At 46.4% G+C, this 27,999-nt stretch overlaps 8 protein-coding genes across 8 annotated transcripts; 1 reads left to right on the top strand and 7 right to left on the bottom strand.

Moving 5' to 3' along the window:
* Nucleotides 1-50: 50 nt before the first annotated feature.
* Nucleotides 51-2,867, bottom strand: AGABI2DRAFT_74199 (hypothetical protein; the record flags this gene model as incomplete). The annotated part of the gene is made up of 2 exons (XM_006463069.1): nucleotides 51-847; nucleotides 2,630-2,867. Coding segments are annotated over 2 exons (1,035 nt in total), but the record flags the coding sequence as incomplete, so codon positions are not given.
* A 36-nt stretch (nucleotides 2,868-2,903) lies between these two features.
* Nucleotides 2,904-3,059, bottom strand: AGABI2DRAFT_57027 (hypothetical protein; the record flags this gene model as incomplete). Its single annotated transcript, XM_006463068.1, has 1 exon — nucleotides 2,904-3,059. A coding segment is annotated over one exon (156 nt), but the record flags the coding sequence as incomplete, so codon positions are not given.
* A 1,452-nt stretch (nucleotides 3,060-4,511) lies between these two features.
* Nucleotides 4,512-4,968, bottom strand: AGABI2DRAFT_186837 (hypothetical protein; the record flags this gene model as incomplete). Its single annotated transcript, XM_006463067.1, has 2 exons — nucleotides 4,512-4,768; nucleotides 4,933-4,968. 2 exons carry the CDS (start codon nucleotides 4,966-4,968, stop codon nucleotides 4,562-4,564), a joined length of 243 nt encoding a protein of 80 aa, XP_006463130.1. The 3' UTR covers nucleotides 4,512-4,561.
* A 927-nt stretch (nucleotides 4,969-5,895) lies between these two features.
* Nucleotides 5,896-6,484, bottom strand: AGABI2DRAFT_194079 (hypothetical protein; the record flags this gene model as incomplete). The annotated part of the gene is given in 2 exon segments (XM_006463066.1): nucleotides 5,896-6,415; nucleotides 6,428-6,484. Coding segments are annotated over 2 exon segments (528 nt in total), but the record flags the coding sequence as incomplete, so codon positions are not given.
* A 36-nt stretch (nucleotides 6,485-6,520) lies between these two features.
* Nucleotides 6,521-7,755, bottom strand: AGABI2DRAFT_224801 (hypothetical protein; the record flags this gene model as incomplete). The annotated part of the gene is made up of 4 exons (XM_006463065.1): nucleotides 7,712-7,755; nucleotides 7,561-7,633; nucleotides 7,479-7,508; nucleotides 6,521-7,428 (listed from the first exon to the last, which is right to left on the bottom strand). Coding segments are annotated over exons 2-4 (996 nt in total), but the record flags the coding sequence as incomplete, so codon positions are not given.
* A 2,070-nt stretch (nucleotides 7,756-9,825) lies between these two features.
* AGABI2DRAFT_119954 (hypothetical protein) lies at nucleotides 9,826-12,721 on the bottom strand (the record flags this gene model as incomplete). The annotated part of the gene is made up of 6 exons (XM_006463064.1): nucleotides 9,826-10,107; nucleotides 10,158-10,319; nucleotides 10,376-11,964; nucleotides 12,015-12,044; nucleotides 12,098-12,188; nucleotides 12,248-12,721. The coding sequence occupies 6 exons, from the start codon at nucleotides 12,719-12,721 to the stop codon at nucleotides 9,826-9,828; spliced, it is 2,628 nt and encodes an 875-aa protein (XP_006463127.1).
* An 817-nt stretch (nucleotides 12,722-13,538) lies between these two features.
* Nucleotides 13,539-17,142, top strand: AGABI2DRAFT_194078 (hypothetical protein). Its single transcript, XM_006463063.1, has 30 exons — nucleotides 13,539-13,627; nucleotides 13,683-13,711; nucleotides 13,829-13,917; nucleotides 13,983-14,006; nucleotides 14,064-14,072; nucleotides 14,125-14,148; nucleotides 14,205-14,243; nucleotides 14,300-14,344; nucleotides 14,415-14,588; nucleotides 14,646-14,660; nucleotides 14,713-14,729; nucleotides 14,780-14,842; nucleotides 14,912-14,990; nucleotides 15,047-15,107; nucleotides 15,171-15,183; nucleotides 15,234-15,295; nucleotides 15,351-15,395; nucleotides 15,448-15,464; nucleotides 15,522-15,560; nucleotides 15,627-15,715; nucleotides 15,769-15,813; nucleotides 15,870-15,922; nucleotides 15,979-16,033; nucleotides 16,092-16,099; nucleotides 16,155-16,233; nucleotides 16,287-16,295; nucleotides 16,348-16,461; nucleotides 16,518-16,595; nucleotides 16,659-16,745; nucleotides 16,798-17,142. Exons 3-30 carry the CDS (start codon nucleotides 13,896-13,898, stop codon nucleotides 16,978-16,980), a joined length of 1,548 nt encoding a protein of 515 aa, XP_006463126.1. The 5' UTR covers nucleotides 13,539-13,627; nucleotides 13,683-13,711; nucleotides 13,829-13,895; the 3' UTR covers nucleotides 16,981-17,142.
* Nucleotides 17,143-24,003: 6,861 nt separating this feature from the next.
* AGABI2DRAFT_119950 (hypothetical protein) lies at nucleotides 24,004-26,075 on the bottom strand (the record flags this gene model as incomplete). The annotated part of the gene is made up of 9 exons (XM_006463062.1): nucleotides 24,004-24,059; nucleotides 24,120-24,185; nucleotides 24,248-24,380; nucleotides 24,438-24,914; nucleotides 24,981-25,086; nucleotides 25,138-25,239; nucleotides 25,312-25,552; nucleotides 25,606-25,914; nucleotides 25,964-26,075. 9 exons carry the CDS (start codon nucleotides 26,073-26,075, stop codon nucleotides 24,004-24,006), a joined length of 1,602 nt encoding a protein of 533 aa, XP_006463125.1.
* Nucleotides 26,076-27,999: the final 1,924 nt, after the last annotated feature.

The raw sequence follows: 27,999 nt of genomic DNA, 5'->3' as shown, positions 1-27,999 counted from the left end.
AATGTGCCTTCAAGGAGAGCTGGAAGATACCCGTACAGGTAAACGCTGAATTCAACGGCCTTATAGCCGCTGTTTAATTTCTCAGCTGGATTACGAGGAGGTCGATCATAAGAGGAAGGGAGGTATCTGGACAGCTCTGCTACTTTTTTGCCATGCGATGTCCATACTTTGTTATCCGCAGTATCCTTGAGGACAACCCAATCCCACAAACTAGTATCATCACCAGCTTTCTTATCACAACGGAAAGTTCCCCGCCAAAGTCCAATTAAGAGTTCAGGAACGTTTAGAGCAAGGAGGTGCATCATATCAAGTGGAAAAGAACCAGGGACACCCAGCGGCATTTTAAGACCACCAAAAATGCTGGCTTTAGATATCCCAGTTGCTTTACGGACATCTTCAAAATTATTTGTAGCCTGTAGAACCCGAAGGAGATCTGAGTTGTATTTAGTTTGTTCGAAGAAAGGGGATGCCTGGTTCAGGTCCAAGTCTGCAAACGGTTGACTCTGTAAAGAGCTGTAGTTGTGGGGTAGTTGAAGAACGGGGTAGTAATGGGATGTCCTCGGTTTATGACGCCAAGGTAGCTCACAATAGTTCCGGCATCCGCGAGCACCACTGTGGCCCACTAAACCAGAAAAATAGACCATTCCAGGTGCATCTGCTGTTCCCACATAGACTTTAGGTATACCAGTAAAGACCGAGTTTGTAGAAGCATCCCAGATCCTAAGACCTTCTTTTTGCAAGGCAGCTAGGTGATATAGGCTTGGAAAAAGAAAAGAATCGATGTTTTTCGGCTTATTTGGACCGGGAATGATTCCACCAGGAAGTACATCAGCAAAAAAGATTTTTTCTTAATTGTTCTTAATTGGTCATTAAGAAACAATTAAGAATGGATACCTTTCTGAATCTTCTTAATGATACTTAGGCCTGTGTATCTTAAGGTTCTTGGAAATGACTTAAAAGTCACTTAAACTGTACTTAGTTGATGTCTTTCTCATAGATATAAAAATATTGACATAAAGATAGATTAGTAAAAAGTCATATTAAAGTCACTCAAGTACATAATTAAGACACTCAAGGTCAACTAAGACAATAATAAGAAGCTTAAAAGTGAATAAGTCAACAAAGTGATTATATTAGCATAGTAAATATAATACATTGGATACAATCTATACAAAAGGATGAGATGGAAAGATGAGGGAGTGATGATGAGAAAATGAATAGTCTACAAGTAACAAATGAGTATGAAAACATACAGAGATAGAGAGCACTCACCAGTAACCAAAGAATCCCCAAAATCCTTCCAAATATCCCCTCAAATATCTCCCAAGTATCCCCTCAAATATCTCCCCAAGTATCCCCCTAAATAAGCCTCCAAAAATCCCCCAAAAAAGCGTCCAAAATAGGCAAAAAAGCGTCCTAAACCAGCTTAGAATCAGCTGGGGGAGAGGTAGGAAGGTGAAGAGGATGTTACTTACCATATTACAGGCCTAGAGGGCAAGAAAGGGGGAGGGGGAGGATGGGGAGGGGAAGAATGATGGTGGTGATGAAGAAGAATCAACGTTGTGCTCGAAACAGAAGTTCAACATGTCACATGACATCATGTGACTGCTGGACTTGTAATTTTCGAGTCAAAGTTCCTCAAATCATAGGTAGGAGATATTTACGGGTCATTTCTGCACGGATTGTAATGATCTAAAAGTGTATTCCTATAGTTTTGAGGTCGGGGAGTCCAAATATCCAATCAGATTCTTTGTTGGATGAAAGCCTATTGAGATATGGCACATTTAACATATGATAAACACAAAATTGCGCTATAGCTCCTCAAATATTGATCGGATAATAAATCTAAAACCAGATCCGAATTCCTGGACCTTGAATACATATATTTGCACTCTTAAAACATGAAAATCGGCCCAGGAACAAGTATAAAACATGACATTCTTGTCATGTTTTTCTATATCTCTAAAACTGGTATGTTTTCCGACTCAAACATACATATAACCTTATGTTCTTTTAATATTCTATGATTTGTCGTGATTTTTCCAGAATTTCACGGTTAGTAGAGCAGGCTCTACAACGAGTCTATCTGCATTGGACAATGACCCCCCCCCCCCCCCCCATGATGGAATCTTGATATCTCCATAACGGGTATGTTTTCGACAAAAGCTTATATATAAACTTAAGTTTTTTTAATATTCTAAGATTTGTCGTGATTTTTCCGGAATTTTACAGGCAGTAGAACAGAGCATATAATGTAATGTCTCTCTAAACATATTTTATAGTGAACATAAAATTGTCTACACTCGAAAAAGTTGATGATCTTGATTTAACTTAAGCTTCTGTTGAAAGATTTTAGTTCTTTTAAACATCCTTTGATCCTTGGTTTTCTCCTTTTTTTCCCTTGAGATAAACATGAATTTATTTTTTGACAAGGTCAGCTACTTTTAATTTTTTATGGTTCTTTGTTTTCTTATTCTTATCTTTGAGCTATATTTCTAAGAACCATTTAAGTAACAAGGGTGTTCTTGGACTCCTGAACCTTCTTTATAGTCTTAACCTGTCATTAAGTAATTCCAAGTAGAATTAAGAAAAATGACATTTTGCTGATGTACGTGAGTTTTTTTGTAACGTTGATCAGGAGAAAGCTCCAAGACAACCCATATATAGATCCAGCAATCTGAGTCGCGATGTTCGTATAGCTGGGCTCCATCAAGGGAAATCATCAAGAGGATGTCTTGGTCTGTTATCTCGCTATTCCGACACCGCTTGAGATAGTCAAACCCATCGGTATAGTCGTCAAGTGAAGAAAAGAGGGTGAGGTTGTTGGTAGCAAGTCTTTCAAGCGTTTTCTCTCGACGATAGCGCATGTTTTGGGCACCTTGTGGGGTGGAATACAGATTCTGAAGCTGACTCCCCAGCGTGATGGTAGTAAAGCTTTGAGCAGCAACTTTTTTCCCCTGTTGCAGCTTGAGTGAATCCCACTGGGAAGTTGAGCAGGTAGGGCATTCCTCCAGCTCAGAAAATGGGCCGGTGTATGCAACACAGCCCTGGGAGCACATGTGGTGAGCAACCGTTGCAATACGAGCAAGGGCCCTGGCACGATTCTTGACTGCACCGTGCGACAGAAATTCCACGCTGTTGCCAATAACCCGTTGCATTTCATGGGATGTATGGATAACATTCTTATACGTTTCATCCGAGGATCCAAGGGTGTTGATGTAGTATTTCAGTGAATACTTGAGTGGGAAGTCAGACTCTACGTCTATGTGTTGCTCCGGCGGGTGTCGGAGTTGTGCGATATCAGCTTCAGACATGGAGGATTGTTCAAGTGACGCGCTCTCTAATTCAAGGATGAATTGGTCTGTAATCTGCTTATCAGCACGAGTAATGTTTATGGGAGCATCAAGCCTATAGTCAAAGAGAGCTTCATCATCGCCAATATTATCCCCCCCTCCGTCGCTGATATTTCCTGTATCCTCACCACTCCCCCCATCAATATGGCTGGTACCTGGTACAGATGAGCCCTCCGCCGGACCCAGATGCGCTCCAGAAACGTCTTGAACAGATACTGGCTGCGGAGCTGTATCCTGCGTACAAATGAGCTCTCACATTGTAGAATGAGTGTCCAAAAGAGCCTCTACCATTGACATGCCCTCCTCAAAGCCAGAGGTATCAGGAATATCTTGGCTGAAATGGTGGCCGGATTCGGGGTCGTTCCGGAGTGGAGTTGGTTGAAGGATAGACTTGTGGAGGAAGGAGGTGCGAGTCGATCATGAGCCGTTTGCTCAGCTACTAGAGCTGCTAGCCTGGTTTGATGCCGCTTGTAGGTACGATAAGAAATGGGCTCAAGACTATAGCGACAGAAGCAACAGCCGCACATGTAAGCAAGCCCCTTCTTCTTTTCTTGTTGTTTTCCTTTATTTGTTAGACCACGGGCCATTCTTATAGGGGAGAGCAGAGATAGTGAGGTAGGCGCAGATGGCAACGGAGAAGGGATTGGACAAAATAGGCCCAGACAAAGGATCGAAAACCCGGGCCTGAAATAATCCCACGACGCACACAATTTGCATGATCACCTGTTGGTCATAAATGCGTAAGTGGAAGAACGCGCGAGGAACGAGCGTGGTCTGATTTTTCGGAGCGACGACCGTGTGTGTGAACCATATGATCAATTGTGATTAGAGTGACACGTCACATTTTATCTCTTCTACTATTACTACTCTATCGGTGCCGTCCTATACGTTCCGCACCTCTACATCTTTTATTTTCATGTTCTCCTTTGAGGACAACCTATGCCCGCATGATGGCCTTCTTTTTAGAGCAATCTACGCTCTCGGTGAACCTAAGTCTTCACCTACGTTCTATGCCCACCTGATGGCTTTTTGGAGCAACCTTCGCTCTTGGTGAACCTAAGTCTTCACCCATATTCTATGCCCACTTGATGGCCTTTTTTAGAGCAAACTTCGCTCTCATTTTTATGCCTGTTTGATGGCCTTTTTAGAGCGAGTTTTCACTCTGGACAACTCTTGCTTGATACCCTTGTGTGAGGGCTTGCTATGAGTCATTGGCAACTTAATGTCTTACTCCAGGTAGGTAAGCGTCCTTTTAATCTATTTACACTCCAGACACCTCTTTTTGGGGGTGAGCTCTCCCCGGAACGCGTCGGCTGTGTCGGTGCCCTCCGTTTGGGGGTGACCCGACTGCGTTCCAGCTTCGATCTCACCGCCTGGGGATCTCGGGCCCTATAGCCTAAGACCCTCAATCCCAACTCATAATGTTGGTTGACTGGTGACTATCCGGCTCGCGACGAAAAACATCATCAGAAATCTGATCAAGCCCTATAAAAATCAATCTCGCCCATAACCATTTGTAGATATCTCTAGATTTCTAATTCACTCTAAGTAGTTTTGACTGGGATTGAACGTTAGTCACCTTATCCTCGAGTATAATGAATTTTGTCTCATACATGTGTTTTTAGGTAGACACATTCATGCGCTGATGAGCTGACACTGAGTGGCATTGTTGACACCAACTGTAGTTTTCGATAATCCTGATGTAAATCGAATTTGTAGGCCACGCCGCAGCAGAATCACTTGCACTGTACCGCGTGTATCTCGCCATCGAGCCATACAAAATATGCAGGCTACGCGTACCAGACTGGCGGCCAATTCGTTCGCCTCAATCCGCAGTAGTCTAAAATATATATCAAGACTTAGATTCTCGCCAACATGTCTTGCGCACCCGTAGAATATTTAAAAGTGCTCGAGATAACATTCATAGAATAAGTCGTACATTAAACATCACTCCCATACTTTTTACGTTCCTCCAATGAGAGTTCCACCCAAATCCGGTATGTCCACTCCGAAATACCGTCATCTGGATCAACAAATCGCACTTCTACGCTACACAATCCCGTTGAAGTGAACCAAGTTGGAACGACATGATCTGGTGATCGAGTCTTACAATCTTTCAACTGGCGTTGAAGCCGCGCCTTGCAGGAATTACAATTTTTCAACCAAATAGAAGTCTTCCAGTTCTGGCCATCTCCTTCTCCCCACATGCCTTCCCGTTCATGCTACACGACGCTAATTCAATGGATGGTCGCGAAAAGGACATTCCACTCACTTTGCACAATGGGTTCCATGGATCTGACAGATTTCTCGCTGTTGTGGCAGGACGACGGAACTGCAACTCAATACATTTGTAACTTGGCCAAACGACAATGCCAACGGCCTTGAGGGGAATTTGTTTGAGTATGCCTTGCATCATGAATTCCTGACGTCGAGATTCATCCTGGATGCATAGATTCAGCCTCATGATCATGGCAGAAATATTACGAAGGACTCACAAACACCAAGTCGCGAAAATAGTCATAGTTAAAACCCTTAAAATACTTTTTAAACCGAGTGGATAGAATGTGAATGAAGGTCGTTTCCCCATCCCAAAACATCCGAAGTACAGCCTCTTCAACAGCCAGTTGATACATCCGCAACCTCGTGGCATTAGTCGTGCCAACGCCTTCATCAACTGGCCAAGTAACCGAAATCTTGGCACCAGTACCAGGACCACGGCGAAGAGTGCCTAAACTGAATCCATAATCTACATCACCGAAATCAATGCCATCGGGAGCCTCGTTTAAGATTCTGGTTGTACATTGGGCCATGAGCTGTCCAGCTTCATCTTCAATAGCATGGGAAAACCGGGACCGCCGAAAGTCGGATATGTAGTCCATGAATGATTTATGGAAGAGTTCGAGCTTCTCCTTGTTGGCCTCATCACGCCTAGGAACACGCAAAACAGAACGGAGATGATTGAGGGCCGCATAAGCGTCATCGGGTGTCATACCTAACCAATTACATAGTAGGATGAAGTTATCCGGGCCTCTATGAACCCAGTGAAATGCTAACGCCAGTAAGATTTTTCGGGCATTCATCATGACTTTTGATGGAACATTGAGCAGAATCCGAGCATACAATGCATCGAGGAAGGCCATCGGATGATCTTCTGGCGGCACATCCGTCATCGGATGATTATCGATGACATTCAACACGTCGGAGAGCTGCGAGGCTGGGCTCCCAACATTCACATCGCCAATATATCTGACAGCTGTGTCCGCATATGCAAATAGCCCACCCGCAGCATTGGCGAGTTTCCACAAGTCCCGTTCCCCGGGCCACCGGGGATCGACTGAATCTGATGCCTTTTTGATCTCGGTTAACTTGGCGCGAAGGTACAGTTCAACATCCTTATGAGCCTCGTCAGAGTCTACCGCGATCTCCTCCTTCTCATATGCTGGCGCGACGTCGAGTCGAGAGAAGAAGGAAGTGATGTGTGTTTCAGGGCGACTGGCAATGAGCCATACGAGGGGAGAGGAAGGGTAGTTGATACAGAGATTGGAGATGAGTTGGAGGAGCTCTAGCTGTGCCCGTGGGTTTTTGCATTCATCGAGGCCATCAATGACGATCAATGCACGACCGGCTGAATTGAGTTGAGGGTTGTGGATGAAGGGTTCAACAATGAGTTTAAGGAATTGCCTCGCCATTGATGATCGAAGGAGAGCTGGATCGCGGGTGATCTCCCTCTCGATGAGTTGACGGTACAGCTCGGACTTGACTGCAAGCTGATAGGAGATTGTTATGATGGCTTTGGTTCCATCATCACGTCCGTTGATAGAAAAGAAGACTGATGCGTGGCAGTTCACTGCAAGCTCGAGAGATTCGACGACATTTTGCATGATGGCCGACTTTCCAATTCCGGCCGCACCAACGACCCAGCGCGTCTTTCTCTTGCCGTTGCTGGTACGAACAAAGTGTCGGCACCGTTCAAGAATTTGCAAACGGGTTCCAGGATGACATCGCGGGGGAGGATCACGAGCGGAGGAGTCGAATTCGGCTCCAAGTATTGTCTTCTCCAGGAGTTTCTCCATGACTGGCAGAGATATTGATCAGCGAGGACCGCAAAACAGGACTTTTGCTTACATTGGTTCGAGCTGAGATCATTATGAGTGACTGGTGGCATTGAGTCAGATCAGGGAAACGAATCTCGCGGAGGGTACCTCACCATTCCCCGCGAAGAAGTTTCCGCCCATGACCTTAATATTTTGAGCTTGATGGAACATGGCTGGGTTCTGGGGCTGCGACAATGGCGAATAATGATCGGAAAGGTTCCTTCAGTATCAATATTGGTATTTGAATTCACAAGAGAAACTCACAATTAGAGGATCGGAATTGAGGGATTGTTGCGAGGGTGTCGCTGCCAGTAGTGGGGATTGAGGTACCAGAAACTGCTGAGCTTGGTCGTAGTCTGTGTGGTTGGAAGAAAGTGCGGGGAAGGTAGGTTGCTGCACGCCATGGTTGTGCGGTTCAAGCGATCGTATCGCGTTTGGTGGCGCAAGGCGACTTGGAGTGACAGGCCGCGACACCTGTAGAAGTTGAGCGTTAAGGTAGTCCGTCGTTCTGTCACCGACATGGCGGTCATGATCAGTGGAGTTAAGTTGATGATCGATGGAATTCCCAGGAACTGATGGGTGAGAAGTGCCAGTGTCCGTGGCATTCACAATGTCTTCCCCGGGTATGCCAAGTCTAGAGGGAGAGGCCAAAGCCGGGGCAGGATCGGTGCGAGGAAGGGAGGTAGAACCCGCTGGGGATCGACGTGAACGGCGGCCCGGGAAACGCAGGGATGGAAAATGGTCAGAGAACCATGAAGGCATTGAGAAAGTGGAGAAGCGAGGGAAAGATCGCCCAGCCTGTCCACTGGCTTGCTAGTTATATTTCGCCTGACACGAGGAATCCAACATGTGGACACCATCCTGGCTTCGATTGACAGAAGGTTAACCAGATATAACTTATTATTCACAAGCACACGTGGCTTCGGCGATCGCGCAAGGTGAGTGTTCTGAGTGGTCCTATACGAGTTCAGTGCACGAAGATTTGGGTTGGCTTAAACGGATCGCCAGGGTTGTTACGAGATCCATTCGTAGTGGACGATCTTCTTTTCTTTTGCTGTTCTGAGATGTGCGTGGCTCTGAATTTCGTTCCGCTTCCTTTCCTGATGTAAATCACTTTGAACAGCTCGAAATCGTATGGACTCCTAATTAAACAGTTGTCTGTGGTGTATAGAGGATCTGCATATATACAACGTATTCTGTGAAGCAGACTTCGGCGAGATAATTGGTTAGTTTTTCTACGCGGACACGATTTGGCAAATGGTCATGCCAAGACTCCAAGTGGTGTTATTGCGGACACATTTCCGCTTGAAACCATCTTATAGGGGGAAAGCTCGACTACAGTTCATCAGTTGCGGTAATGTACTAGACGAACTCACCCAAGTTCTCATACGCCTCCTCCTCGAAATCGACACCGTCAGCAGCTCAGAGCGATTCCAATACACAACCTAATAGTATCCGCCGCCGTCTCACTAGCGTTTGAACTATACGCCTTCAGCTTTTACGGTTCTATTCTCTGTGGAGATGGTCAGAGTCGAAATCCAATCATGACAGAAAAGAGGAAGGAAGATCATCGTAGTCGATAGACACGCCAGTGATGAATGAATGATAGATGGGAATGGGACTCATCGCCGTAGAACATTTCATTAGCGACTGGTATACAAGCGCATCTGGAAGGTGAAGAAGGTTTGAGGCTGACAACTGAGTTGTCAACCACCTCGACATGAACAAAGCATGTCATTGGCGCAACATGAGCAGAATGAGTTCCCTAGTGACTATGGAAGACTAGAGTGAGTGAGGGTGGAGGATGGAGGGAGCCAGTATGCCGGTTGAACTTGAAGCTTGAAGTGCAAAGGGACGAAGAGAACCAAGGGAGGGAATGTAAGACACTCGATTACTGTATACCTGGTGAAAGGGATTAAGGAAACAGAGGGCGTAGACGGAACACACGCACCTGGGCAGAGGAGACCAACCCGACTTCCTCTTGCCCTCGGCTACTCTTGCCAACTTTGACGGTATTATGTTTTGTTCTTTGTTTTGATGGCGATGGGAGTGAGGAGGACGTGCCAGATAGATAGAAGATAAAGCGAGGCAAGAAATCAGGTCACCGCAGATTGGCCAGCGAAGTCGTCTGGTGCTTGGTTAACAAGGCATCCTGGCATCTAGTGAATCTTGAGTAGATCGCAAAGTGACTTTATCTATGGCGCAGCTCCCTGTACGAGAGAATGACTGCTGCAAGACTGAGCGAACACGACGAGAGACTAATTGTACAAGGCTGGTGGTCAATTCGTTCGCCTCAATCCGCAGTAGTCTAAAATATATATCAAGATTTAGAATCTCGCCAACAGGTCTTGTGCATCCGTAGAATATTCCAAAGTGCTTTATACATCACTCCCATACTTTTTACGTTCCTCCAATGAGACTTTCACCCACCACCAGTATGTCCACTCCGAAATACCATCTTCAGGATCAACAAATTGAAATTCTACGCAACAATCACCAGTTGAAGTGAACAAAGCTGGAACGACATGATCTGGCAATCGAGTCTTCCAATCTTTCAACTGGTGTTCAAGTCGTTCCATACAGAAATCACAATCTCTTAACCGAAAAACGGTCGTCCAGTCCCGGTCAGTTCCTCCTTCCCACATGCCTTCCCGCTCATGCTACATAACACTGATTCAATGGGAGGTTACGAACAAGCATATTCACTCACTGGGCAGGATGGCTTCCATGGATCGGACAAATTTGTCGTTGTGGCAAAACGACGGAACTGCAACTTGGCTTCCTTATATATCACAGGAGAAACGTCGACGGCCTTGAGGGGCAGTTGTTTGAGTATGCCATGCTTCACGAATTCCTGACGTCGAGATTCATCCTTATGCAAAACTTTAGCCTCGTGGACATGGCAGAAACTGATTACAAAGAACTCACAAACACCAAATTGCGCAACGAACTAAATGGAAAATTATCACGATACTCTTCAAACCAAGTGGATAGAATGCGAATGCAGAATTCGTTTTGGAAGGTCGGAACTCTACGCTTCATCCCAGCTGCAACCTCTTCAATAGCCGCTTCATACATAATCAACCTCGGCGTATCGTCAGTAAAATTGACGAGTGGCCAAATAACCGAAATCTTGACACCAGTATCGGGACCTCGGCGCAAAGTGCCGTAGAACGTGTCATAATATCCATCAGCGAAATCGACACCATCGGGAGCCTCGTCTAAGATCCTGAATACACATCGCACCAAGAGTTGTCGAGCTTCGCGTTTGATATCATGGAAATAACCTGATCGTCGAAAGTCGGATATATAATCCATGAATGATTTATGGAAGACTATGAGATTCTCCTCATGAGCCTCACCGCGCGTAGGAACATGCAAAACAGAACGGAGATGTTTGAGGGCCGCATAAGCATCATCGGGCGTCATACCTAACCAATTACATAGTATGACAAAGTTACTCGGGCCCGAACCAACCCAGTCAAACGCTAATGCCAGCAAGAGTTTCCGGGTGTTCATCATGACTTTTGATGGAACATTAGACAGAATACGAGCATACAATGCATCGAGTGAGGCCATCGGATGATCCTCTTGCGGCATATCAGTCGTCGGATGATTATCAATGACGTTCAGTACTTCAGAAAGCTGCGAGGCTGGACTCCCAGCAGTCGCATCGTCAATATATCTGACAACTGTTTGCGCATATGCAAATAGCCCACCAGCAGCATTGGAGAGTTTCCACAAGTCTTGTTCCTGGGGCCACCGTGGATCGACAGAATCTGATGCCTTTCTTCTTATCTCCGTGAACTCGTCTCGAAGAAACCGCTCAACATCTGCGCGAGCCTCATCAGAGTCTGCCATAATTTCCTCCTTCTCGTATGCTGGAGCGACATCGGATCGAGAAAAGAAGGAAGTAATATGTTGCTCAGGGCGACTAGCAATGAGCCATACGAGGGGCGAAGACGGGTTGGTGATGCAGAAGTCAGAGATGAGACGGAGAAGCTCTAGCTGTGTGCGCGGGTGTTTGCACTCATCAAGGCCATCAATGACGACCAAGACGTGACCGACTGAATTGAGTTGAGGGTTGTGAATGAAAGGTTCAACAATGAACTTAAAGAATTGCTTCGCCATCGACGATTGGAGGAGTGACGGATCATCAATAATCTCCCTCTCGATGAGCTGACGGTATGGCTTGCATTTGGCTGCAAGCTGATAGGAGATTGTTACGATGGCTTTCGTTCCATTGTCACGCCCGTTGATAGAAAAGAAGACTGATGCGTGGCAGCTCGCTACGAGTTTGGGAGACTCCACAACGCTCTGCAGGAGTGCCGATTTTCCCACCCCAGCTGCACCGACGACCCAGCGCATCTTTCTTATGCTGTCGCAAGTACGGATGAAGTATAGGCACCGGTCAAGTATCGCCAGACGAGTTCCAGGATGACATCGCGGGGGAGGGTCACGAGCGGATGAGTCGAATTCTGCTCCAGGTATTGTTTCCTCCAGGAGGTCTCTCATGACTGGCAGAGGCAGTGATCAATAGAGGTAGTCAAACCAGAATATTGCTTACAATGGTCAGAACGGAGATCATTATGAATGACTGGTAGATATTGAGTCAGAACAGGCAAACGAATTTTGCGGAGGGGATCTCACCATTCCCCGCGATGAAGTTTCCGCCCGTCACAGTGAAGTTTTGAGCATGACTGAACATGGCTGGGTTCTGATGTTGCGGCTTTGACAAATACTAGTCGGAAGGTTGCTTCAGTATAATTTTCAGCATTTGAGTTCACAAGAGAAACTCACAAGAAGAGGGTCGGAATCGAGAGGTTGTTGCGAGGGTGCCGCTAGTGGGGACAGAGGCTCCAGAAGCTTCTGACCTTGGACGGAGTCTGTGTAGTAGTTGGAAGATGCGAGGAAGGTAGGTTGCTGGACACCAGGGCCGTGCGGTTCCGGGGTTTCTGTCGCGTATGGTGGCACAAAGCCACTTGGTGTGACAGGTCGCGACACTTGCGAGGGTTGACGTTGAGCACTAGCATTGGAATACTCCGACGCCCTGTCACCAACAGGGCGGTCAGTGGAGTTTTGATGATCGATGGGATTCCCTGGAACTGATGGGTGAGAAGCGCCAGTGGCCGTGGCATTCGTGTCTTTTCCCGGTACAGTGGAATGGGCGATAGCTGCACCATCGTGAGGATCTAGCGGAGAAGGTTTTGGCGACTGCGAGCGTGAACGGCGAGAGCGCAGGAACCGAGGACGGTGGAATGAAAAGGCAGGCATCCAGAAAGATGGAGAAGGAAAAGATGGACTAAGATCATTCAACCTGTCGTTTTAAAGAGTCATGCACACGTATCGCCTTGTTATCGCCTGAAGCAATATAAAGAATACACACGCTATTTTGGCAGTTGATAGGCGCTAGTCAACTTGCAAATGTTTCGAGACACATGATTGGGCGTTGATACAACTCGGTGCTTTGATTGCTAGAAATCATTTTGGGTCTTTCAAGGCGCCGAAATATGCAGCAGCTGGACTAGGGAAAGAGCATCGGCAAGGGGGAGTGCGCGGAAAAGGCTTTATGTGATGTGATTGCGACCATTCGACCGCCATGGGATGGATTTATGGGATGCTGAAGACTTGCTGATCGCGGGACTGGCGCATTGACATCAATCACGTACACATCAAGTATGTACTTAATTTATGAACGAAAAACGGACACAAGAAAACCGAGTCTCTGACGACAAACCTTTGTGATTAATCATGGTTTATCGACAATAGATCAACTAAGAAGATCCTCTGAATAGCAGTATCGGGTACTGCAGCGCGGGGCCAATCACTCATGTATCTCAATTAGGAAATCAATCATGCTTGCACTTTCCTTTACTCTGGCTGATACCGTTCTCTGAGCTTCCCATTTCTTTTAAAGAATCTGAAATAGTAGCTACGTACTACCAAGTACAGCGACCCTACCGTGCCTTAGTAACAGTTTGCGCCGATGGTACCGACAAGCGCTGCGAAACATGACGAAGCACGTGATTGCTGAACGGCGGACGGACCTCAGGTAAGTAGAACAACAGTCCGCTGTTCCTATAGTGCCGCTCTTTCTTCCTTTCTCTGAAGCTCATAACAAGTCTCAAGCATTTCTGAGTTGTGTTGTTTTGCAATTTGAGAAGCGTGAATTGCTACCGTGTATGTCTGTCCTTATATGCAGTGGTAGTGCTCAGTACTGAAAGGCACATGGCAGACCGAGTTTCGATCGTTCTTCTTCCCGAGGTTATTTTTCGCACTTCCTCTGCATTTGGCCGCATATTAATATTCTCTTTCAGTTGTGGTTCGTATCGCTCCCCCCTCTTGAAGTTGGACTGGAAATAAAGCTCGATTGAACACGGCCTCAGTGACCTGAGTTCTCTCTTCCGGGCTTCCTTGGCATACCATTGTAACACTCGTTTCGACGGAAATGGCGACTTCAGGCGGATCAGGTACGGATAACTACGTCAATTCCTTGATTAGAAAGACCGCCTAACTGCTGGGGTGGCCGATATAGGGGAGCGTGTATCTCAAGAACAAAGTGAGCCCAATTAGGTTGATCCTCTTCCATGACGTATTCTCAAGTAACATCTTTCAGTCGCACCCGGTATGTTCTCCTCAAGTACATCAAACCCACTCTAACTCAGTGATCGTATAAGCAGTCAAGCATGGGCTCGGAGAACGTGAATATCTCCCGAATTATAAATTGGCTTTAATGATGCTAATGCGATTCCGGTAGGTGGGGATGCGCATACGAGAGACTCAGAGGAGGGCTCACGTACGTCTATCTTTGGCTTTACGACCTATTCGACTTGACCTGACAAAGAGTAATAGCCCTCCTCGGTAGTACAGCTGGCGGTACTAGCCAGCGGGACGTAGGTAGGTCTCGATATGTGCAGCTTCCCTCCTTAACGTCCATCGAATGCTTATATATGAACGCGGTGGTAAGAATCTACACATATTCCCGCTAGCGGAAAGAAGAGCAAATTCGCCCTCACAATTACGCCTCTCACTATCTTTATGACTATCACTGTTGCTGGGCTGGCGATCGTAGGGGTCGTTTATGCTATCCTCAGCCATTTTTCAGTAGCTGCCCATAACGATGGTGTTGGAAGACTTCCATGTGAGATTAATTTTCCCTGCTTGTCATTCTATGGTTTTTCTGATGTTATACCTTCAGTCATGGGCTGGAATAGTAAGCATCTCAAACTGAGACTCCCGTGTGGCACTGAATATATTTGACGCAGCTTGGAATGCATACCATGTCCGTTTTCCGGCCCCTTATTCGGCTTGAAACTGATTTAGTCGTTTCAGTGTGAAATCAATGAGACCATTGTTCTAGACAACGCAAAGCTCATGAAATCCATGGGGCTACTGGTGGGTTCCCTCTAGCGTTGCCACTACTGAATCACCAATGAGCTGATTGGCCCTTCAAAAAATTCTCAGGACGCTGGATATAACTACGTAAACGTTGATGATTGTTATTCCGAGAAACAACGCGATTCCGATGGTAATATTGTCGCGAGTAAGCATCCATCATTCGTTCTCAATGGGAATATGGCAGTTGAGATTTGGGAATAGACAAAGAGCGATTCCCTTCTGGCATGCGATCATTGACTGACAAGCTCCATGCAATGGGATTGTGAGTTGAACGATTATCTGTCTGGTCTTCCCACCAGGCTAATAAAATCGATTGGACTATTAGCAAAGCCGGCATTGTAGGTTGCTATCTGGCTATCGCGCCGAGTAGTGACTGATAGGATTATAGTACAGTGATTCTGGATGGTTTACCTGCCAACTATACCCAGGTTCTTACCAGAATGAAGACAGGTTCGTCGTCCCGATAGTCTGCATTATTCATGATTTTACTGAAGCTTTGCGAAAGAGATATTGAGTTGTTCCAAGAACAGTGGGGCTTCGACCTTCTCAAGTAAGTTGATTTAACATACTGGACTGACGCCGGGTTCTGACCGCATCCATAGATATGATAACTGTGCTGGTACGCGCTTATCTGACTTACTTTGCTTTCGTGGTCGGCTTACACAGCCTGGTACAGTACCTTTTGATGAAGTTATCAAGGAAGGAATGGTCGGAAGTGAGCGAATCCTGCCTTTCTATCTACAACATACACTAATTACTATCGTTTTCACTCTCTTTTCAGAATTCAAGCGGATGTCAGATGCCATTGGTAGGTTGAGCGAACGCACAGGAAAACTCCCTATGTTGTACTCACTTTGTCAATGGGGACGAGTGAGCCAGTTTCACGCCATGTAATCCTTTCTGGCTTCAACTATTTTTCTTAGGAGCAACCTTGGCTATGGGCGAAGAAGCTTGGCCAGACCTGGAGGGTAAGTGTTCCTTTTTCATTTGTTGTAAACGCCAATATGTATGACCAAATGAATAGACAACCGATGACATTAATCCCTCCTGGGGCAGCACCACTAACATTTTGAATCAGTACGTACACCCCACTTGTCACGAAATCTTGATCGGCGGGCTCATCCTTATTCCAGAAACTCATTTTACTCCTGGGCGAATGATTATTACGGTTATGGAGATATGGATATGGTAAGTTTCACCGGTCATTTTACTACGAGCTGAAACTGATGATATGGGGGTCCCGCAGCTCGAAGTGTAAGTTTGAAGATGAAAATTCCATCTTGTCGATTCACGCTCACTGAGACAATAGTGGTAATGGTGGAATGAATTTTGAGGAATCAAAGTCTCATTTCACTGCATGGGCGCTGATGAAGTCTCCGCTTCTTATCGTGAGTCCAGGCCTGACACGAAATCCAGATTATTGACTAAATTTCAACGACAGGGCACCGACGTAAGCGCATAATTTCTGAACGATTTAAGAATCCTTAATGACTGCGCTCTAGCTCACCAAAGCGACCAAAGAGACCATAACGATTCTCAAGAATAAAGAACTCATCAAGATACACCAAGACCCGGTTGTTGGAACTTCCATCAGCCCCTTCAGATGGGGAGTTAATGTGGGTATATCTGTTGACCCTATGGTGGTGACGATTGAGCTTGACGTTTCGAATAGCCCGATTGGACGAGCAACTCCACTCATCCTGCGCAGTATTGGAGTGGGGAGACCAGTTACGGAACGGTCTTCATGTTGGTGCGTGATTTCCAAAGTGAACAACTTATTAACAATCAATTTAACTCGATTTATTCATATCAGCTTAATGTCCTCGATCACCCAGCCGACATGACCTTCAGCCTAACCGAATCACCCTGGATTCGTGCGGGAAGGCAATATTCAGTTCGTGTAAGTGGTTCGTTGGCTTTTGAGACCCCTGACACTCATCCCGGTGGCTTAGGACTTGTGGACTCATACCGAAAATGGTACCGTGGCTCGAAACATGACTGTTCCTAATGTTCCGGCACATGGAGTCGTCGCCTTGCTGCTTAACGATGCTGGAGATGAACCTGCTGGAACCCAGCCACCATGCGCAAGGCCGGAATGGTGCATGAATGAAAACGGGCATCGTATTGATCAGTGAATGTTTTTCAAACGTTTTTCTCTCCTGAGCATTCTGTGATTTTCTGTTAACATGTATTTTATACCTTGTTTTTGTTGTTTCTTTAGTTTTCTGTGAATTTTGTTGTGAGTTTGTATTGGGCTCGGTTGTGGTACTGTAAATGAATGAACATCATTGTTGTCGAGTGTTTTCGGGATCTGAGTTGGGGAAGTTTTGTTGGTGCTCGTCCGAGGGGAATAACGTGCGATGACATGGTGCCGCCTTGCATCCTTCGCCTGATCAGACATGTCGTGCATGTCAGAGAACACACCCTCATGCCTAGATTCTGGTGATGCGAGGAAATGTGATCCGTGGCTAGATGCTTAGACAGAGCCGAGTCCGTCGTGACCTAAATGCGGTTAGAAATGTGCCTATGTACGATCTTCAAGGAGCATTTTATGAGTAGCCGATGCATTGGGGATCCGTCACCCTCGCGGAATCAAACGAATGACAACTTGCACTGCCAATGTCTTTTGATTCCCTGAAAAATTGATCCGTTCGTTTCAATCCACGTTGATTCGTGGTATACTTATACGACTGGGTCCCCGTTGAGCCCGTGAGGGACGCATGCCAGCGATGTTCTACAAGAATTACGCCACCGTATGTTATAGTACTACTTTGATATCCGAGTCAATTTTTTTCTAGAAGCACAATAATAGCTCATTCGCAAATATATATCACGCCAGTGATGCTTCTCTTACATCTGAGAGTCTGGGACACTCTTTATATAACTGGAAGTCATCACCTATGTCCGCCACCCCTCCATCGTGTTAAGAGGCTATAATTAGCTCGCGATATCTGTTTTGCCACCAATTTTTGGGAGAGTAAATTAGTTTTTAATTTCGAAATTCGAATATCGGAGTGGTTTGTCTATGTCGATGGGTGGTGATCCTTACCACCCCGGCTGATCATGACGAGGATATCGCTCATTGGTTTTGTTCTTTAAAATTGCGGGCGGTGGGGAGTCTAACAGTCTGAGTTAGAGAACGCGAACAAAGTTGGCTGAATGATTCAATCTCGTCCATTCAAAATTCACACGATCAACCCATCCTTTGAACCAAAGATAGCATATGACGCTGACGAACCGACTTGGGTGTTTTCGAAGAACGTCAACAACCACACCATATGCATATGCATTCTGCCCACCTTGATATCATGATCAAAATCAATCTAGGCATGCATAATTTCATTCCCAATCATCTATGCAATCTCGTTGAAACACACAAGTCGTATGTTATTTATTCATCGGGTTCGGTTGATTTGATTTTGATTCCGCAGAATCACAGTGATCGATTATGATTGCATGTTTTAATTTTCTTGTTGGCCTCAATCCAAGACGAACAAAGTTTCATTGATCCTCGGGCATTATCAGTTTAGTGATGAATACATCGTTCCTTCAACCCGACGAATAATGCAGAAACATGTTTTGGCACGATGAAATTGCACTTTTGTATAGCCATATGGTGATGAGTTGGGAAGAGATATCATCGTCATCGTCATCGATTCATATCAATAATTTCACATCACTTAACCCCCAAAAGCAACGTAAAACATGAAAAACACGTTCATCATACCGGTGTATACCGGTGTTCAAATGTTCAATGTTCAATCGCCTCCTAAGGGGGGGGTCATAGTTTCATAAATGCGGCCCACAGCCTCCCCAAAGTGTTTCAAGTTACCCGAAAATATGTATGTGGCTTTGCATAAAATTTGAGGGGTCGAGTCCTTTCGACAACTTGAATTATAATACAACCAAAACGGATATACATTTCGGAATACAGAGAGAGGCCATGCATAAAAAATTATTATATATATTGTAAATTAGTATAATATACACCCAAGAAAAAAAAAAACATCGCAGTTGCGTTAAATGTGATGCAAAGAAGAAGAAAAAGACCAGGTGGTTGCAAGAAAAAAAAATATGGTATATTCTAATGACAAAACAAAAAAACTCCAAATATTTTACACAAAAAAACTCAAAAAAAATCATTAGTGGAACAACGCGCGAGGGACGAGCGCGGTGTGATTTCTCGGGCGTGTGCCCGTGTGTGTGCGAATGTTTGGCATCCCCTATATTCGGCTGTCCCACTTAGACCTGTCATACTATTCTACTACTACGCTACTCGAATTCGTCTCGCATTGCCTATCATTTTCTATTCTATTTCTATTCTATTTTCAAAGATACCAGGCAATGCCTCCCGCACCAAACATCCCAAATCGACCTCTGACCCAGATGAACAAGACGTCACTGGTGAACCTCGCACAACGCCTGGCGCTCCAACCAGATGGAACGGTGATTGCCCTAAGAGAGAGGATTAGGGAGCACCTCGCTCAGAATCCAGATGCCTTACGCGCTACGCAATTGGACCGCCTCCTTTCCAACCGAGGCCATCGAGGGCGTCCTCGTGGAAATAGACAGCCGTCCCCTCGACCTATCACACCCGAGCCGGCAGACGATGCGAGTGGTAACAGAACGGATTCAGACTCGGAGATGGATGTAGAGTCTTCCCCATCATGGCGAGGTATTCCTCGAACCCCGCCACGTAACGTGAGGTCGGTCAGCCGTGCATCGACCAATAGACCTCGGTCCCATGTTCAAAGACGACGAGCGACCTCCTCCCGGAGGAGCCAACCCCAGAGGACACCAAGACTAGAACGGACACTATCGGTATCCTCAGCTGAGACCTTTTTTGCTCCACGTTCACCATCAGGGAGCAGGCCCATCCCTAGCAATGGTGAGTTCCGTTCACTCATTATCACCCACCGACACTTGTGTCGCCCTTGTCCATCGACCTACATTGGTGGAATCAAACCATCATACGGGGAGGTACAACACTATCTATTGGGTGTTGGACGTCACCGATTAAACATATACCTATGGCACCTAGCACATACTTTCTACTGCTAGTGCTGTGCACGCTACCCCGTGCTTATCAATTATGTGGGACATTGACCTACGTCCCGAGATACACTACTCAGGCACCAGGAGGTTGCAGATGAGGTAGAGACGCATGACGTCACTCCTCCCCTCCGTCTACATGCGTGTTCCTATGATCTACCTCGCCAATGATTATTCCCTCTATCGCTATTCCTATTGCTATCCCAACACGATGCTTACCTACCAAATAGCTTCACAGGACATAGACCGTTTCATCATAGAACCCCATAAACCTTTAAGAGTAGAGAGTAAAGGCCGGCCAGACATCATCGCTAGAAAGTTATTGGGATACCAACCCTTTGTTATACCCGAGTCCATACACAAGAAGATGATGAGAAGATGGCAAGAGCATATCCCGCTCACATATCTCACAGACAGATATTGTAGTGCTGGCACCGAGAATAAAGGCCGTAGCAAAGACTTTGAAGTGAATCCTTCTGGAGTCCTCGTTTCAACTGAGCAACCCCTCAGTGATACAAACGAAGAGAAGCTTTCATTCGAAGATTGGCACAAGGCGTGGCAACGTTTCCTTTCATTAATCCAACGCTACATTCCAAAGATCTACGATCCTTGGAGGATCCACTTCGAACGGATTCGCGACGCGCCAGATAACCAGTCTAGATGGCAAACTTGGTTAGAATATGACATCAGCTTGAGAAAGAACTCTATCCATGAAGGGCTCGATCCAGCGATGTTTGACCGTGCCTTATGGTACCGTCTCGACCTAGACACTGCCAGGCAGACATCCCTACACCAGCCAAGCAACCGAGCTCAACAGTCGTCGAGTCGGTTTCCAGCAGGCGCATCAAACTCTCGGCAATCAGAAAGGAGTAGCCAACAGGAGAGACAACCCCGGTCGCACCAGACCAGGTGGACATCCCCCGCGCGATGTCTACTCTGCGCCGGCCCACATTATTCCCGGGGTTGCAGATCAACAACTCAGACCAACGGTCGCCCTACTATCATCACCTCCCGTGATAACGGAAAAACCTATGCCGACAGTGATGGCAATCGCTACTGCTTTGCCTATAACGGTGCAACAGGGTGCGTCACCCAGAGCTGTCCCAAAGGAATGCATCAATGCACCCTATGCAAGGGATCAGAACACGGAGCACAATCGTGCCCCGCCGTCTGATTTTCTCATTATTGTCACCCCCCTCATAGCGGAGGCGTGGGAGACAGCGCTCCGAGAATGTAACTTATACCACGCCTTTTCCGATTTACCTTCAAGCATCAAGAACGGTTTCGATATGGGGGTCCGCTCCCTTATCAATTCCACCTATACCCCACCCAATCATAAATCCGCTACAGAAAACCCGTCTACAGTAGTACAGCATATTAATAAAGAGTTATCTTATGGCCGGTATACTGGCCCCTTCTCGAGATCACGCCTCGAGAACCTGATCGGCCCCTTTCGTTCATCTCCGCTAGGGACCGTTCCTAAATCAGAACCAAATCAATTCCGAATTATTCAAGATCTTTCCTTTCCACGCAACGACCCTTCACATGCATCAGTCAACGCTGAGATTGACTCAGCGATGTTCCCATGCGACTGGGGAACTTTTACCCAGGTAGCGGAAATAGTGCGTAATTCCGCACCCGGAACACAGGCAGCCACTATGGACGTAGACGCTGCCTTCCGATGTTGTCCTATCACCCCTCCTCAACAACCTCATTTCATAATCCACTGGGACGACGCCTTTTACATTGACCATAACGCTCCCTTTGGCGCTACAAGCTCGGGCGGCATATTTGGTCGCCTTGCTGATGCTATGTCAGCCATAATCAGATCCTACACAGCAGCAGAGTGCACCAAATGGGTTGATGATTTCGTATTCTTTCGTTCACCTGTTTCTTCTTCTACTCAAAGCGAGAATATCCACTACTCTTATGACCTTGACCTGATCCAAAAGCTGGCACTACGACTTGGATGGCCATGGAAGCCAGAGAAAACTCAGGTGTTCGCACCTATGTTCAAATATCTAGGTTTTGTCTGGGATATAGATGCCAAGACGGTCCATATTCCCGAGAACAAGAGGTTGAAGTACTACCAGAAGCTGGAGGGTTGGTTATCTAGGACTACACACTCTCGAAAAGAGGCCGAATCAGTACTCGGAACCCTCGTGCACTGTTCACTAGCACTACCAGATGGTCGATCACGCCTCCCAGCACTCTCTCGTTTCATCACATCCTTCGAAGGAAAATCCACATTCAGCCGGCGCACCCCCAACTCTAAGACGACACAAGATGTCCGTTGGTGGAAAACGACACTCAGCCAACCACTACCAGGCTCGTCGATTAGAGCTCCGCCTCCCCCATCAAGCCTGGATATATGGGTTGACGCCTCGACTTCCTTTGGGATCGGGGTAGTTTTCGAGCAGGAATGGGACGCGTGGAAGCTCTTACCCGGTTGGGACACGGACCCACTCCACAGAATTGGCTGGGCTGAAGCTGTGGCTCTGGAATTCGGCATTCGACTGGCCTTACACAAAGGTTTTCATGGACTACATTTAGTTATCAAGTCTGACAACATGGGTGTCATCGGCGCTCTTGAAGGAGGAAAGTCACGCAATTCCGAGCAGAACTTAGTCCTCCAGAGGATATCCACCATCCTACACACCCATTCAACCTGGGTGTCAACGTTATATACCCCTTCAGCACTTAATCTCGCAGATAAACCCTCAAGGGGCATTCCCCCAGATGGGAAATGTCGTACAATAGATACCTTTGACCTTCCCTCTTGTCTATCCCCACTCATTTTACCAAGGACTGAATTACCTAATATATTAGTCAGCTAATCTCACCCGTCTTTACTTAGGACTATACTCTATACATCTTACCATGCCACCGAAGTACACGAAAGCCACGTCCGCACATCGTACAACCCTACGCCCAATTTCATCCCACCTGTCGCTATCACCACGCTCTAAGCACAAAATTCATGAGGCAATTAGGAAGAGCTTGGCTCCAACCACCCTTCGCTCGTACCGTTCAGCAGTACGCCTTTTTATGGTTTTTTGCGAGCGAGAGAGCATACCCGTAAGCCTCAGGACCCCCATTCCGGAACCCCTACTATGCGCCTTCACAGCAGACGGACTGGGCCGAGTGTCAGGAAGCACGACAAGGAACAGGCTAGCAGCTCTCAAGGCCTGGCACTCAGCTCACAACTGGCCATGGCATGGCAGCGAACGCCTCAACAGGATCTTACGGGGAATACACAACACTAACCCCCAATCCATTCGCCCAAAGCGCCCTCCCGTCTCTATCCGGGCACTTGAGACACTAGCGCGGCATCTAGACCCGAGAAACCCAACGGATGTTGCCATATTAGCTTGCGCATGTACGGCCTTTTGGGGCCAGTGCAGACTGGGGGAATTGTTACCAACTTCCAGCCAAAAATCTTCACTCGCATCTCTACCTCGCAGGCATTCGGTCAGGCTCTCCTCTGGCAACAAGCATACTTGGATACTAAACCTACCATCTACGAAAACCAGCCGAAAGGGACAAGATATTCCCTTGGTTAACCAGAAAGGTTCCGTCAACCCCCTATTAGCTCTCCACAATCACCTACAGCTCAACAAGGCACCGAAACATCTTCCCTTATTCACTATCATGAAGAAGAAAGGCCCCCTCATCCTAACAAAGAAGCTCTTCCTTGATCAGTGCAACGAGATTTGGACTAGATACAAGTTCCCAGTTCTGACTGGGCACTGTTTCCGCATCGGCGGAACCACACACCTGTTACTTGCAGGGGTACCCCCAGATGTGGTCAAGACCATGGGACGTTGGTCTTCAGATGCCTTTCTACGGTATTGGCGTTCAACAGAACTTCTCGCACCAATCTATACAACGAACTTATCTTTAACCCGGACCCTATCTACCCAGACAACAACAGGCACTCGTCGCCAAAGATGGGGGTGAGCTCGTCTCGTCAACGCGTCGGCTGGGGGCTCCTTCCCTCCTGCCATGGGTGACCCGACTTGTTCCCTGCTCCGAGCTTACCACCTGGGATCTCTCCGATCTCCACTCCCCATCTTTCACTACGATCTTCTATGTTTCTCCTTCACCTACCTTCTCGCGATATCCGGCCACAATCGAGATCTATCTTTTGAAGAATACGCCCCTATCAAAAAAACCGCATTCAATCATCCAAACTGAAAAAAGAACACTTTCAAGAACTCACAGATTCGACAAAACATATCCCCACTAGCAGTAGCGATATACGGACCATTAATATCCACCGAAATCACTAAATATTTAAAAGAATCAAAATCAAGAGAAAGGGAATGATAAAAGAGGAAGGGGACGAACCTGAGTTTTTGTGACCTAGTAATTTAAATCGAGGTAGACCGTCTAGAGGATCCCATAACACCAATGACCGATCTTTCGAACCCGACACCACCCATCGATTATCCGATGAACAGGCCACAGCCAACACATAATCCTATAACATCATTATCGTTATAGTTATTCGCATACATTTGACAAACAAAAAACATACCTGATGACCTTTCATATTCCCAACCAAAGCACACCCACCCAAACCATCCAGAGCCAAAAGACTCGTCGTATCCCAATACTTGACACTACAATCCAAAGACCCACTCACAAGTCTCTTCCCATCCCCAGTAAACTTGATAGCATAAACACTATCCTCATGTCCTCTCAACTTTCTCACCACCTCCCCCGTCTCAATATTCCAAATCCTCACACATCCATCTAAACATCCTCCAGCTACGAATTGACAGGTTGTGGTGGGTATGATGGAGATGGAAGTGACACCACAGTCTTGGATAGTGTTGGATTCGTATTTGAATGTTTTATGATTTTTGTCGTTTCTCAAATCCCATAGTCTGGCTGTCCGATCGGCTGAGCCTGAGACTATGAAGTTACCATTTTGGGCATAATCGAGTGCATAGATCTCGTTTGTGTGACCCGCAAATACGTGACGCAAGGATTGTGATTTGAGATGCCAAACCTAATACAAGTCATGTAAAAAAGCGAAATTGAACAAGGAGAGATAATATATATACTCAACTCGTACTCGTTGATCTTCTCCACCCGTAGCTAAATATTCTCCATCAGGACTAAAACGAACACTACGAATGTAAAGGTCTCCATCTTTCGGAAGTGAAGGATCGATGAGCGAACTAGAACGAGTCATTAAATGAAGTATTTGACTGTAATAAAAATGAACATACCAGATTTGTGTACCGGTTTTTGCATCGTATATATGAGCAGCTTGATTACAACCTGTAGCAACACGACGACCATCGGGTGAGAATTGTATCGAGCATACCACGCTAGACAGTTAGGGGCGATCAGACACACACATGATTGGCTGGGGGGGGGGGGGGGCGATAAAATTCTCTCACCTTGGATGAGGAATAGAGCACACCAAATCGAGGTCCATGGTCCTAGGAAGCCGGGGATTGAATGTTATTGTGTAATCGGTGGACTCTTTTCGATATTCGGGAGGTACGTTGAGTAGGGATAGGTCATCCGGTAATGGAGGAGCGGTGGTGGGAGTGGTGATGTGGGGTGGGAGTGATGATTTCTGGGGTGGAGGAGTACGGGGATATGGTTTCGAAGTTGTTAGAGGTGGTGCGGGCATGTCTGGAACGGCATTGAACATGTATTCCTGGCATAACAACGAAAAAAGCTCTCACCTCTGTTCGGTCTCATTCGCTTTGGCTCCCGGCGTTCGTCGCTTTCGAAATCAGGATAGTCTCTCCCTCGGGTCTTTACAGTATCCCGCGCCAAGTCGTCGGGGAGTGGGTGGGCAGGTAGCGAGACGGGGTTTAAGAGTTCACGGAGGGGAGAGGGTGGTGGTAGGCCCGCGGCTGCCCTTTGTTGCCTCAGTTCATCAAACAACTTGAGTCGCTCCTCTTCGAAACGTTGGTGGTACTGTTGCAGTTGATTCTGGAGGTTCCATATAGCCCGTCTGATCATACTGAGTTCAGAGTCTTGTTCGCTGGCTGAGACCTATAGTCAGCGTGGAATGGATGAGGATAAGAGTAGGCTCACCAAGGGTTGTGATACGAGAGAGCTCGTAGCGGAGAGCATTGCGCTCTGCATGAACTCGGGAGTAGTCCTCCTGGATGGAGTGAAGAGCGTCTGCAAGTCTGGACTGGGCCATGGGAGTGAGGAGGAGATGAGGGGAAAGCTTAAGTAGGCCGGCTCAGGGCTGTCCTTCCTCCTGCCTCGCCAGCTCACAGGCAGCGGGGACATTCTCCAACTCCGCCGCCAGCTTTCCTTCCGGCCTTCATTCTGCACACCGCTGTCACAACACCCCCTTTTCTGTTCCTAAAAATACTTGTCCATTTCCAAACCAACACCACCCCGGCAATCTACATCCTTTGAAACACCGTTTGCACCATAAGGGTGGCGTTTTCTTACAGAAAAAAGTAACCGGATGCCGAATGCCGATTTAGGTGCTAAAACTGATTAGACGTTGTGCATTGTTAGAACTTGTCCATATTTGGTGTCATGCGACGAGGTTTATGGCGCCTCCAAATCACTCCAAATATGTGCCACTCCCCCGAGTATTGATCGACGGAATAATCCACCAGTTTGGGTCTAGAGTCTGCGTAAAAATGGAACTTTGGCCTCTTTGCCGTAATTTATTCGCCTCCATATTGGGGCCGTCCTTTGGTCGGTGACTAGCCGACGGCCTGTTTGACTTGGTTCAACTCGATATTCACCTGATAAAGTAAATTGCTAAAAGAATTTTGCCCCGGTGCGTACGAAAGTTCAAGGATGCCATCGGATAATCGTACCGGACTCGAAGGTACATTGACCGCTTTACTTATGTACATCATTCGGTTCGGTATGACTCTTTTCTTAGCCGTCCCCGGAACTCGCATGAATGAACAACCAGAATGGAGGAGGCGTCTTTTATCATGAATATTGGCGACGACAACAACATAATTCTTTTTTTCCCTTTTGTGATTTGTTTTTCTTACCAACCATTCATTCATAATCGGACTTGTCGTAATTCGGTCCGAGAAAGATTGTATATCAATGATGTTTTTGTACATGCCTAGAGGACGCGTCGTTCGACCGTCGACGGCCATCAAAAACATCATAATAAGTTCCATCACAATATAATTCATTCATCATATGTACTCACAAACGCCAAAAAATCTCCACCGAGAATAATGGTGAATCAACAGTCAAAGAAGTAGCCTGGCAGATTATATAGGAAAGTCCGAGGAGAAACTCTATGCCACTTGAACCTTCTATAGTAATATAATATTCATCCCGCGAATCTGCCCCTTCCGTGTTTTTTGTTTTGTTTCGCTTTGGAGTTGTGTGTGTGTTGACAACTTGACATCGAGTTTTGAATGTTGTTCCCAACTTGATTGAGCTGTCTACTGTCTATCACGAATTGAGAATGATTAGATGTAGTTTATGGATCGCAATCATTGCGATGCGGGTGCGGTTGCACTTGTTCCGACGTAACACAATAGATTTGATGTGAGTACGAATACTTATTTGACAAAAAGACATGCTATTCCTTCATAACAGAAAAAAATGGAGTTAAGTTTGTGGGCGTATTGACAACGAATGATGACACCCTGTGAGAAAGAAAAAAACTTGACCGAGTCGGATATAAGTACTACCAAAAAACATAATGAAAATGAGGGGTTTCATATATATGTAGTTGACAATTACACCCGTTCAGACGGAAACTTCGATACCATCAGGTTTTTATCAAAACAAATAATCGGATCTTGTAACCAAAAAAAGGGAGACAAACAAGCGAAATGAGGCAATATGAAAAGATAAAAATATTGAGTTGCCGATGACAGATTGAAGGGGTGCTTGATGATTTATCGACAACTAAATCGCCCCTCCTCTTTGTGATGTATGATATCAAAGGTGTCTAGGCTTTTCGGTAGGATGCGAAAGTACAATCAACTGATGATCGTGATGGACCAGGATATAGACCACTGTTCGGTTAATAAACCAGGTGATCAACGAAAAAGGCCAAACATGTCTGTTATCTCTCTGAGAACATTCTACCATCGGAAGAGGAGATGTCTGACACAGAAATTTGT

This window comes from Agaricus bisporus (genome assembly GCF_000300575.1).
Source record: "Agaricus bisporus var. bisporus H97 unplaced genomic scaffold AGABI2scaffold_8, whole genome shotgun sequence".
Taxonomy (NCBI): Eukaryota; Fungi; Basidiomycota; class Agaricomycetes; order Agaricales; family Agaricaceae; genus Agaricus; species Agaricus bisporus.
The sequence above is the reverse complement of the archived record's forward strand: the minus strand, read 5'-3'. Positions and strand labels throughout refer to the sequence as shown.

Coding starts and splice junctions, on each gene's coding strand:
- AGABI2DRAFT_194078 (XM_006463063.1), top strand. CDS start 13,896: ATGGCGACTTCAGGCGGATCAG. Junction 14,244..14,299: donor AGACTCAGAGGAGGGCTCAC/GTACGTCTATCT, acceptor AAAGAGTAATAG/CCCTCCTCGGTAGTACAGCT. Junction 15,296..15,350: donor TCTTACCAGAATGAAGACAG/GTTCGTCGTCCC, acceptor GCTTTGCGAAAG/AGATATTGAGTTGTTCCAAG.